General features: G+C 45.1%; 1 protein-coding gene across 1 annotated transcript in view; it reads right to left on the bottom strand.

The window, feature by feature from the left end:
- Casq2 (calsequestrin 2) overlaps positions 1–12,898 on the bottom strand; it is a 65,130-nt gene that overhangs the window by 24,520 nt on the left and 27,712 nt on the right. The window contains exons 5-7 of the mRNA XM_004641722.3: positions 10,117–10,190; positions 2,622–2,752; positions 819–864 (exon numbers count right to left, since the gene is read on the bottom strand). Coding sequence (XP_004641779.1) covers positions 819–864; positions 2,622–2,752; positions 10,117–10,190 — 251 coding nt within the window. The remainder of the gene's footprint in view (positions 1–818; positions 865–2,621; positions 2,753–10,116; positions 10,191–12,898) is intronic.

The following is a 12,898-nucleotide window of genomic DNA, read 5'->3' as shown; positions in this document are numbered from 1 at the left end:
AAGCTGTCTTGATTGCTTTCCAGTGCCTTGAGTTAATTTGTGTGTGTGTGTGTGTGTGTGTGTGTGTGTGTGTGTGTGTGTGTGTGTGTATGCATGCGCACGTGTGCAGGGTCTCACTACAGCTCGAATTTGTAGTGATCCTCCTGTTTTCTGCCTCACTAGTGCTGGTATTACAGGTGAGCTTCACCACGCCCAGACTCCATGACTGGCTCAGCTGGGGCAGCATGCGGTGCCAGGGATTGAACCCTGGCCCCTTGCCTAAGCAGGCACTTAGTCCGCTGAGCTATCTCACCAGCCCTTTGAGTTGATTTTTTTTTTATTTTTTTTATTTTTATTTTATTTTATTTTTTGAGTTGATTTTTTTTAAAAAAAGAACTACCATGTAGAGCCTCCCACACTCTGAATGCTTCATCTCATTTATCCTTACAAAGACTTCTGATTTTAGATGGGGAATTGAAAGCTCAGGAAGATGACATGACTCAGTGTATGTCATGAAGTTACTAGGTGGCAGGTTCTGGACTCTATGACCTTGTGTCCTGAACTATGAACCTGTAGCCTAAGCCCCTTCCAGCATGTCACCCTAGTCTCTGGTGGCCTGTGAGCAAAGCCCGCGCTTCCTCAGGGAATAGTACCAAGGAGACTTAACCTGGATGCACAGAGAGCTGAGTTTAAATGAGCAAGATGCCCACACTCCCCCCTCTAGGCATCGAGCTCAGCCAAGTAAGACTTAGGCTGAGACTTGAAACGTAATCAAATGGGCACTCCACTTGGGGACACATGCATTCCTGGAAGGAAGAAAGAATTTGTCACTGTCTTACCCAGGTTTCAAACATGTCCTCTGGCCTCAGGCGCCGGAGAGTAGGTCTGAAAAAAAGAAGCGCTTCCTTAAGGTTCCCCAGTGGCAGAGACCCAGCGCTGCCTTGGGAAATGTAAACAAGTTAGTGGTTCCCTTCCAAGAGCTTGGAGAGTCCCCAGCCCTCTTCTTCCCTAGGAGTGGAGCTGCTTTGCTCAGCCACATCCAGGGAGATCTAAACGCAAACCATGAACCTATCCCTAGACTCATTTGACTCAGGGTAAATCAAATCTATTATGAACAATGGGTTTGAGCCACAGGGCTGGTTCGTTCCTGGGGCAGAAGGCACTTCTATCTTGCTGAACAGGCAGCACCCTCGAGAGCCCAGAGCAGGTCCGAAAGGACAGAACTGGTTCTGGACCAGAACAGCCACTGTTCTATCACGGGGTCAATCACCAAAAGCCATTAGGAATCTTTGGGTGAAGGGCAAGTAGGATCTATGTTTGACTCATAATTTCATGTGTTTCTGAACACTGGCAAACAGTATGAGGTTTTTTGTTCTCTGCGGTACTCGGCACTGAACCCAGGGCCTTGCACGTGCTAGGTGAATTCTTGGCCTCTCAGATGGCGAGATTGTAAATGCTTATTCCTTTTTTGTTCTGCTTCCCTGCAGGGACCAGGACTGCCCATACACAGGGACTGTGGCACACGAGGCTCAGTGACTATACTTGCGCACTGGGAGGGTGGGCAGGGCGATGAGCTCCCTGCTGTGGTCCATGTTCCTGTATTTGTTCCTCGAGAGAGCATCAGCGGAGTCCAGCTGGTGGACCGAATTTAGCCAATGTTTTGTTGTTGTAAATAAACTTTGGTTGGGACACAGCTGTCCTGTTTGTTTACACAAAGGCCTTGCTTCTGTGCCAGAAGGGCAGGGTCAAGCCCTTGCAGAAGAGGGTATCTGGCTTGTAGAACTTGAAATATTTACTATTTGATCCTTCAGAGAAGAAGTTTGCTGATATCTGCTGAAGTGACTGAAGAGCAGCAAATATTCCTTTCCGAGAAGCTATGTTCATCTTTGGCTAAGTTATTTACCTATTCTGAGTCATGTTGCTTGATCTTTAAAATTGGGAGAGTAATATTACCCTACAAGATGGGAGATGAAATAGAGCAGCTCCCATAAAGCACCCAGCTTGGTGCTTGGCACATAGGAAGCTCTCTATCAAACTGCTGGCATGACTAGTCGAGGGTTTTACTTACATCTCACCCTGGCTTTGAGGAGATTTGCTGAGTGGGCAGAGGCAGCCTAACCCTTCTTGCAAGCCGAGAGGTTCTGGCCTGAGTACAGACTGCTAAGTTATTACAGCCCTGATCCAACATGGCTGAATCCCCAAAACAACAGCTTATCTTCCCAATGACCACTTCCTCCTCCTTCCTCACCTCAGTCCTAGATGCAACTTCCTTTTACCTTTCCCGCACGCACAAGGGAGACCCCAGTCAGCTCTGTAGGTGTCACTGAACCTGCCCCTCAAAGTCTACCCCAAGCAGAAGTCCATAAGGTCTCCACCTTCCTTGGTCAGAGGATCCCCCATCTCCCTCAGATCCTCTCCACATCCTCAGAGTTAGTAAAGGCCTCACCGCTTTCTTTTACTTCCACTTCTCTGCCCCACCACAAAAGACCTAACACAAGCAATAGCTGCCATTTATCAATGCCCAGTGTTCTGCTTGGGATGCTCTGGGCTGTTGATATTGGTGGGCCAGAACCACCAGCACTAAGAGCCTCTTTCCAGTTCGCCAGCCCCCCGACTCCCTTCCCACGTGCCGTCTCGCGCACCTTTGGTGTTCCTTCACAAACTCCACGAGCTCCTCTTCTGTGTAAGGTTTGTTGGGGATGGCGATGGGCTCATCCATAAATGGCTCATAGAAGTCAACCTCATTCATCTTCAAGGACAGTTTCTTTGCAACCTGTAACAGAAATGGGACAACAGGTTGAGTGCTCGTCCAGGGTAGCAATGTGTTGTACATCCACCAGAAGAGTGAGTGCTCTCTGGCAAAAACACAAAGTACATAGATAGTTTTAACTTAATGTTAAAGTAACAAAAATTCATCATCTATGACCTGCGTTAGACCAATCTCTGTGATGAAAGGAGAGAGAGAGACAGACAGAGACAGAGACAGAGACAGAGATAGAGACAGAGACAGAAAGGAAAGACTTATCTGACAAATGAGGGCAATTAGGGGTAGAGAACATTCTACCCTCGTCATTATTCCACTGTATTTGCTGGGGCTGGAGGAGGAAGTAAATACCAAGGGAACCTGCTGTGTAGATTTAAGCCATGTGGACGGAACAAGGCATTGATGGAAACCTATAAGCACACAAGTATGCAGCACTGGAAGTCAGTCCATTAATCTGTACTTGATCAGCTCATAAATCCTAATTGCTGCCGAGGTTGAAGTGCAGGCCCTGGGGTTCAACTGTCAGTTCCAGGCTTGCTTGGTGGTTTGTCAAGTTCTGGGAAGTGCCCAACTTTTTAACAACCATAAGGTGACCAGCTATTCTGCTTTGCTCAGGGCAGAGGTATTTTCTGGGATCTGGAACTTTAATGTTAAAACCTGGACAGTTCCCAGTGAGCCCAGAAGGGTGGCTCGCCATACAGCAGATAAAAATCTCCAGGGAACCAGCCTATAGCCTGGAAGACATTTTCTCTCTTGATTGAAGTGGATAAAAACAGATAAAACCAAATAACAGGTAAAACCTCAGGGAACCAGCCTGTAGCCTGGAAGACATTTTCACTCTTGATTAAAGTGGCTGCACATCAGTCTGTTGTCAGGCAGAATGGTGGCTGTGTTCATCTGCTAAGCCACTGAACTCATGACTGCCTTCTGTGACGTGATTTGAGAGGCCTGGAATGTGCAGTGCTGGAGAGAAAACCAAATCCATTCTTCTCTCTCTCAGAGCTGTCGTCCAAGAAAGCACAGGGACAAACAGTGGTTCCCTTGACATGGCACGCCATTGCCTAGGAGTCAAGGCCTGGTGGGGGTAACTACAGCTCTGTGACCCAGGGACCCAGGGACCCAGAGACTGTGACTAATGGGAGGGGGGACCTGGGTGTTACACAAGATCTTATACAATGAGTCCATTCTGAGGAAACACTTAGGCCCAGATGGCTTCTGTCATCAATGGCTATTAATTCCAGGTCACTATACTCCAAAAGACATTTCTTACTGTACTTAGGAGAAAGAAATTCCAGCAACCTGCTCAGAGTTAAAGAAAACAGGCTACAATCCATCAAGAGAGACTTTATTGTCATGTTGATTTTGTTTTGAAAAAGGGAAGTGTGGGGTTTTTCTTACTGCCTGTCCCCTCATCTCAGATGGCTGCTCTGTGGGTTGTGGAGCAAGGAGGCAAGAAGGTGGGGAAGGGTGGCGGGAAGCAAGCATACAACAAGTGCCGGGGAGGTAGCTCAGTGGCACAGCGCCTGCCTGGCAAGCGCAAGGTCTTGAGTTTGATTCCTAGCACAAAAGCAAAAAACAAACAAACAAACAAAACACCTAGGTTTGCACATGAGTCTTTCCAAAGCTGGGCTTAAGGAGAACAGGCTTGAAAATGACAATTGTCCCTGGCCTCTTAGAGTTCACTTATTCTTCTAGGAATCAGGAATCCACGCTGCTACACAATGGGAAGTGACTACATGAACAAAAAGAGCAATAAGACAGAACACATGGAGTGCTCAGTGTTGCAAAACATTTTGGATAAATTATTTCTCATTTTGGCTGTATGAAGTAAGAGCTGTTATTGTATTTATTTTACTGAGGCGACACTGGGGCGAGCAATTCATGAAGATCATCTATCTGAAGGAGCAGAGATTATTGAGTGAAGCGATCCAAGCCTCCAGTGTTTCTGCCTTCCCACATTCTTTTGATTTGAAAAATTACCTTGTCTTTCACAGTGCAAAGAAAGGAAAACATGCCTATCCCTGCGAAAGGAGGTGCACGCGTTAGTGGAATGTTTCCTTATCCTTCCTGTAATATGTTCGCATCAATTCACCTGCTGTAAGAACACCTCTTGAGGGAGAGCTCATCATGGCAAGCAGCCCTGGCATGCCTGTGCCTGAGCATGTGTGTGCATATATGTGTACATGTGTGTGTGTGCACATGTGCACAGTGGTGATGGTGATCCCTGAAGCCCCATGTCTGAGTCTGAGTGTTAAGTCTTGAATAGCACGTTAGATTGTCATGTCCTATAATTTAAGTCTGGAAAACCTGAGTAAATTTTTTTTTTCTTTTTTGTGGAACTGGAGATTGAACTTGGGCCCTTGAGCTTGCCAGGCAAGTGCTTATTCTACGGAGCCATCTCTCCAGCATTTTTTTTTTAGTGAACTTGAGCTTCTCCTCTTTCTCCCCACCACCCCTCTAAAGGGACCTCAGCTTGTGTCTCAGAGGATGCCTTCCTTGCATTCTTATAATAGTGTCTTAGATTGTAAAGACTGCAGGAGATTTAGCTGTCTGGAGCACTTATTCATTTTGTTCAGAAGTAGTTAGTGTGTCCTGTGTCTAAGGCATTGTTCTAGGAACAGATGTGCTTTGTGGACATTGAGAGTCAATAAGAATGCATTGTACTATTAAAAGCAGCCCATAAAAATGAGTGTTCCCATTCTTTCCTATTCTTTCACTAGCTAAGATAGGTTTGGAGAAAGACAGGAAAGCTACGAGTACAAGGCTCTTTCCTTAACATGTGCACATGCATGAATTTTGACACAGTTGTTTTTCCTACAAGTTAGCAAGCCTGTTGAGATGTCACCAAGGAAAAGAGGCTCAGAATGAACTTCAACCTTCTGGATATGACGCTTTAACTTGTTCTTAGTTTACCACAGCTCCCTTTGGGCTGCAGTGTGATTAAAACAGAGACAACAATTTCTCATTTCATGGCTCCCAGGCAGAGAAAGGAGCAGGCCATTGCAAAGTGATGTTGGATCATTAGAACTGACATCTTTCAGGCTGCCGGGTATGGCAGAGGGGGCACCATCCCTGGCCCCAGCCCTGTCTTGGCCCAGCTGTTTCTCAGAGGGACTGAGCCTTCACGTGGCTTCACTTAGGATCAGGATCAGGACGTTAAGTCCCAAATCTGTCTGCCCTATGACATTTCCTGGGAAGTTTTTTGAAAGTAGAGTTCTTAGGCCTTATCATAATCCAAAAAAAAAAAAAAAAAAAAAAAAATCTTAAATTTTTAGGAGTAAGCCCACAGAACAAAGTTTTTGAAAGCTCCCCAAGGATAACAATATTGGAAGTGGTTGGCAGTGCTAACCTCCAAATCTATACAACGAGCTTTGACATCTTCCACTTTTTTGCAGTTGTCCAACTCAGGACCCTGTCCTTGGCTTGTTTACTTCCTCACCTGCTCTCTTCCCTTCTTCCCCGTGCCCGTAGTGACCCTAAATGTTGCCAAGGCGAGGATCTGTTTTGTAGAACACTGTTCATGTCCCTGACACGTGGGAGGGGCCTGGCACATTAGAGGCACCCAGCAAATACTTGCTGAGCGAGTGAACAAATGGATGGGTGGGAAACACTTCCAGTTAAATGTTTCTTCATTTGTAAAAAGGTAAGATTTCTGTGAAAAAGAATGAATGTGGTTGAAGGGAAAGAAAAACTGGGATAAGGAATAGGATAGGAGAGGGAGGGAAGGGGGAGAAAGATACATTTATGGGTATGTGCAGGATGGCTTGGATAATTGTACTACTGAGTTCTGCTGGTCTAGAGGGGAGCAGTGGATGCTTGATTTTTTTCTTGTCTTCTTTAATTTCTTGTAACTTTTTCTTTGTTCTAATTTTGATTTCTTATATCTGGTTATCTTAACAAATAATTTGTTTTGCTGGCACAGCCCGACCTGATGGTAGGCCTGGCACAGCAAGTGGTGCCAGGGATCGAACCGTGGTTCCCTGAGCCTGCCTAAGCTTGCCTAAGTGGGCACTTTAGACCACTGAGCTGTCTCGCTGGCCCTGAACAACTAATTTGAAGATAATATTATGCAATACAGCAACCATTGTTGAATTCCTATTGATTTGTTTGGTGAAGTTGTGTATCATTTCTTTTTTTAAAAATTTTTTTAAAACATTTATTTATTGTGTGTGTGTGTGTGTGTGTGTGTGTGTGGCCAGCTCAGCCCACCAGGGGGCGTGGCTGGCTGGCATGTGGTGCTGGGGGATCGAACCGTGGTCCCTGTGCTTTGCCAAGCTTGTTCCAAGTAGGTGCTTTAGACCACTGAGCCATCTCGCCAGCCCTTTTTTTTTTTTTTAAATTTTAACTATTCTGTTTTCTCTTTAGGTAATAATAAAAAAGGATTCATAATTTCCTCCAATATTCAATAGTCTCTTACGCCTAGATTTATTTCTTAATGTTTTCAGTAGCTTCCTGTCTTTGTTGTCCTGAAACTGAGATTTTCAATCTTGATCTTCTCTGGGGTTCTTCTTTCTCTTTCATCCATGATCAGGTCTTCTTGTCACATCAACTTCTACCATTTGGTGTCTGCATCTCTGTCACTGCGTGACTTCTGCCTTAGCCCTTGCGTGTCCTGTTTTTAAACCTCTACCGACCATCTTTCAGTCCCGTTGAGGTTCGCTAGAGTGTGCTGTAGGCTCGGGTCCCTTCCTCCACCTGACGTTCAGCGCTCTGGCCTTCTGCTCTAGCACCCTCTGCTGGATGCTATGGAGGACGCTGCCACCATGCCTTCCGGACCTCCCTGTCTCCCTCCTGCGCTGACCCTTCTGTGATGCCTGCAAGTGCCGAGGCGCCTGAGAGCGAGCGGCAGCCTCTGTGAACCACGTAAAGTCAGAGAGAACGCAACTCTTTTTTACATGCCATGAAAGCCCACAGCGGCACTCATGACTCAGTGTCCTTCAGAGTTTTTAGTCAAGCAGCTTTCCAAGTTTTTAATTATAGCCTGACCTCACCTTCTTCGCCCGGCCACAGACATGAAACCATCGAGTTGCAGTGTGAGGCGCTTCTGAGAACAAACAGTACCCTGAACTCAGAATCCAACCACCCTTCTGAAAACTAAGGCTTTGTTGTTTGGCCAAACTTGTTTGCCTCACTCCCTGCCTTTCAGCCTTTCGCCACACCCGGCTGATGAGAACCAAAATGGCAGTGACAAGCCCAGCGTAGGCTTCAGTGCAGGCTCCCCTTCCTCTAATATCCTTTTCCAGCCTCCTATCATCCTAGGCCTAGATGAGTCTTTCCTTCCTAACAACTGTTCTTGCAGCTAGCTGATATTTTCTGCATGTTTACTATGTGCCGAACACCAGCTAAGAATTCAGTCTCTGCTGCTCCTTCGTCTGGGGCCTGGTAGTATCCAGCATTGACTTTGAACTTAGGCCAACCTGAGACGATGCCCGGCTTTACCACTGCTCTGTGACCGTGAGCCAATCACGGGATCTCTCAGTACCTCCGCTTCTCCTGAGGAAGAAGAACCCAATTCTTCCCTTAGGAATCTGGAAACGGTGGAACGAGAAAGCCTGCATGAAGCCCTCAGGACAGAGTCTGGCACGTAAGACTTAGTAAGTGACAGCTATTAGTGTTCTTGCTCAGGACCTCTCCTAGCTCTAAAATCCAGCCAATTAGGGCAACTTTTATTCTACTATTGAGATTATAGACCTCTCTTCTGTATCATAGGCCTCAGCATAGGGCCCATATATATATGAATCAAATGTGATTTATTTTTCCTTGTTATTCCCGTATCTGTTAACCTCTCTTATTTTTCTAAAATATCCGAGCCTGGGCTGGCGAGATGGCTCAGTGGTCTAAAGCACCTACTTGGAACAAGCTTGGCAAAGCACAGGGACCACGATTCAATCCCCCAGCACCACATGCCAGCCAGCCCCTCCCCCTGGTGGGCTGAGCTGGCCACACACACACACACACACACACACACACACACACACACTAAATAAAATGTTAAAAAAAATAAAAGTAAAATATCTGAGCCCATCCAAGAAGAAATGCCACACACACCGCTTACCAATGCCCTTAATTCTCAGAAGACCCCTCCCTGATGCACTTTGACTTGTATTTGATTAAGGAGTTAGTTTGCCTTAGATTTATTTGTTCTATCAAATATAATAATTTTGTTTTTCAGTTGTGGGACGTGTCATCTGTATGAGTTGTGGGCAGGTGATGTCTGCGGTTGCAGGTGTCCTTTGTGGGGTGTGTTTATGCACCCTGACCCTCAAGGGCAGGCCTAGGGGCTTCTGTTGTACAGAGTTGGGGATTGAGGCATAGATGGTTCTACATTGGGATCTCAGGGCTACTTTAATTCACTGGAGACCTTGCATTCTATTTAACCTTGGTAAGTTTGTTTTCTCATATGAGAAAGAGGAGATTTTACCTTTCAAAGTTGTTTGCAGGAGTGGGGATATAAAGACCCAATAAAGTCACCCCATGGTGTGCACGGGAGTTGATTCCAGCATGCCTTGTTAATGTACAGTCCCATATTAAAAATGATGTAGTGTTTGAATATCAGCTACAGACCTCCTACCTATGCTTTAACTCATTTCTGTGTCATTCACAATGCCCAACATGATATAAATTGTAAATAGTCACTAAACTGCTTAGGGAATCATGACAAGAAAAAGGGTTGAATGTGTGTAGCACAGACATAATTTCTTGGGGTCATTTTCTCCCCCCAAGTGTATTCAATCAGTGGATGTGTACCTGCACGGACATGGACAGCTGCCTTTGACCCAACTGTGCCCAATGCATAGAAAGCACTTAATAAACAGTGGTCCTGTTAGTAATAACAGCTACTGGGGCAAGGCCTCTGCTACACAGAACCCAAATACATCACCCATTTGTTCAAGGTCTCTTGGTCTCTGCTGTTCTTTAAATCACTTGTCACATTCAGATAAGAAGACCAACTGGATTACATAAAATACATATCAATAACATAGCCCACAAGTAGCTTTCCAAAACACCAGGGATTCGATAGTGTTCCTAACCCTTCAATTTCCCACTTCACCAAAGAGGAAGGGGAAAGGCCCAGCCCAGAAATGGAGAAGAGAAAGGGAACAGCGGACTGTGGTACTCTGGGCCCACCTGCTTCTTGTTCTTGGGGCACAGGAAGACCAAGGTGGGTTGTTATTTTTCTTTGTATGTTTTTAGAGATTTGTTTATATCCTTTTAAGCATATTTGCATTCATCTCTCATTCTCATACCTCCAGAGAAAAAGACAAAGGAGGAGGGTCAGTGCTGTTCAAAGCAAAGAATAAGAGGTAGAAAGTTCAGACTTTAATCCTGTATGCCTACAATAGTGTTGACATTAGGGTTTTGTAGGTACTTACCCCTTTGTCGAAGGTGGCAAAAAACTTGATGTAAGGCTGGAAGTGTTCAGCTGCCTCTTCAAAAGCTTTATAATCTAGCAGGAAAAAAAAGCAATGAAAAAAATATTAAGGAACACACTATAGACTTCTCTTTTAAATCATATTCAGAGTGTAGGAAGCCAGCTAATCTTGATTGAACAATTATTTAGCGGTATCATTTAGATAGCTACTTAAATCCATGGTGTCTGCCAAGGAGCTTGAATCGATTAGCATTCAATTATCCAAAGACATCTTCACCACACTTTTATGAAGTCAGAAAGCAGAAAATGAGGGAAGCGAAAAAGGACAAGGAAGGAAACAAAGTAAAATTCTGCATCAGAACAGAAAGTCCCTCTACTCTGCCTCACTGCTGTTTAGAAACGTAACCTCTAGAGAGTGTGGCTTGCTGTGTAAACGGTCCTAAGTAAGAAAGCTCATCTACCTAAGGGAACTGCAGCCATGATTGACATCACAGAAGTATCTTAAGCTTCCTGTTGCCAGTTGCCCTGTTGATGAATCCTGGTTTTCTTTCCTTCCTTGTTTCTCTGATTTTTTGGGGGAGTCATTTGAATCCAACCAAGTCTATGCATGACTCTCTGGTTCCAAACTCTAGTCCAGTCTGTCAAGGTAGGCATGAACAAAACCACGTGACTGTGGGAATGTTGCACTTTGTCTTCGGCAGACAAGTAGCACACATGGTAAAATACCACATTCAAGCCGTAGAAGCGTGGGGGATGGTACTCGTGATGGTCGTGGTGGTTCTGCATAGACACTATGATTCCAAGAGCCACTGATCCCATAATTTATCTTAATACATCAGCTTTTCCCCACACCTAACTATCAGAGGTGCACGCTTTAGCTAGAATCCTGGGACTACGAAGAATCCTTTAGGATTCTGGAAAAAGTTATTTTAGAAGAATGCTGCCTCAGGGGACACCAGGGTGAGTGAGACAAAGACACAGATGTCACAGTGTTCCCAACCAGAGAGGGCTTCGGGCCCCTAAAAGAATCACAATGCAGTGTGATCATTGCTTTGAAACAAGTGACAGCAACAAGCATGAGAGCGGCAGGGGCTGGACAGTTACAAGAACTCTGATCCTATGTGCTCAGCCAAACTCATTCTATAAAAATAATAAAAGTTGGGAAAAGTATCTGGTAGCTTGACAGTGAGGGGTGAGGACTGGATAGATGGAACAAGCAGGTAAGGACACTTGAAGAACAAGGAGCGAGAAGGTGAGGAGGTGGAGAGCTAGAGCTAAGTCCGGGCGGCAGTGGGCGCCATCACAGTGGCTGTCCCTCTGCCCCACGTTCCTGATACATCTCTTGTCTTTCCATGACCTCCTACCCAGATAGAAGAACGTCTTAGACCTGGACCGGAGCCTCCTTCTTCTCCCAGAGGTCCAGCCTGCATCATTTCCAAGGTGGAGGATGCAGCAAGCTAGCTCTCTGGGTTGGTGGTTTGCCTGTGGCTGAACCTTTAGCCTCTCCACAGCAGCAGTTGTCTTCCAGGATGCCTGGTCTTGTCATCTGCTCTGTAGTGCTGAGTAGTCCTGAACTCTCAACCACTGCCTGTCTCACCTTACTCGAAATTAGCTTTTCCTCACCTCCCTTCCCTCTCCCTCAACTGTCCAGACTGGCTTTGGTATATCAGACCTTAGCGGTTAATAGCATGACTTAGAAACCCTGAAGAGAAAAGCATGTACACATCTGACAAATAAGAACCAAATGGAGTTGCTGGGATGAAACCCTAAAGAAGCAGGCACATGCCTCACAGTAGATTGTGGAAAGACTGCCTGGTTTGTGTACTAGCGGTGTGGCTGCAACCACAAAGACGTGTAAAGACTTGATGTCAAGATCTTTCTGAAAATCTTGAGATCCATAGATATTTATTAAAATAGTTCTTTCTTCTTCTTTTTTTTTTTTTTAATGTGTTTGGTTGTTGCGGGATCTCACTACACAGCTCAGACTCATAGTGATCCTCCTGCTTTCAGCCTCCCCAGCACTGAGATTACAGGCATGCACCACCATGCTGGGACTCTGGCTGGCTCAGCCCACCCTGAGGATGGGGTGGTGTGGCATGTGGTGCCAGGGATTGGACTGTCATCCCTGTGCTTGCTTAAACACTGAGCGATCTCGCTGGCCTTAAAATATTTCTTAAAAGCTCTGTCATGTAAAGCTGTGCATATGAATTTGAATTGCACCGAAAAGGCTGTCATGAAAAGGTGACTCTGACAACCTGTAAGCCTGCATGACACCTTTTCCTGTAGCTCTCAGGGAAGAAGCGGGGTCAGAAGCCAGTTCCTTGTCCAAAGTCAGTTTTAAAGGAGTTTATTAGCTAAGTGGATTGCAAAATGAACTGTGCATTATACTCATTTTGAAGGATACTTATTGGCCTCCAAAATTCTCGGGCTTTACTGACCACCCGCACACATTTCATTGAAAGTTGAAAGAATGCTGTGAGGTATGCTATGTACTGACAAGGTTTGTTAATTTAAGGCAAGAAAGTCCAACTTTAACAAGAAAAATTAAAATGGTTCACTAGCAATTTTATTATTTTATATTTTAAGAATAACTAGTAAGATCAGAGTAATACCTGTTTATTTTTAAGGAATGGCTCATTTTATTTAAGTATAAGATACAACAATGGTTGAAAAAGGTGTATTTTTACACAATGGAGTATTACTCAGCTATAAAGAATGATAAACTTGAAGCCTTTATATTGAAGTGGATGCCACTTGAACATATACTCATAAGTGAAATAAGC

Source organism: Octodon degus, unplaced genomic scaffold (genome assembly GCF_000260255.1).
Source record: "Octodon degus isolate 3935 unplaced genomic scaffold, OctDeg1.0 scaffold00140, whole genome shotgun sequence".
Taxonomy (NCBI): domain Eukaryota; kingdom Metazoa; phylum Chordata; class Mammalia; order Rodentia; family Octodontidae; genus Octodon; species Octodon degus.
The sequence above is the reverse complement of the archived record's forward strand: the minus strand, read 5'-3'. Positions and strand labels throughout refer to the sequence as shown.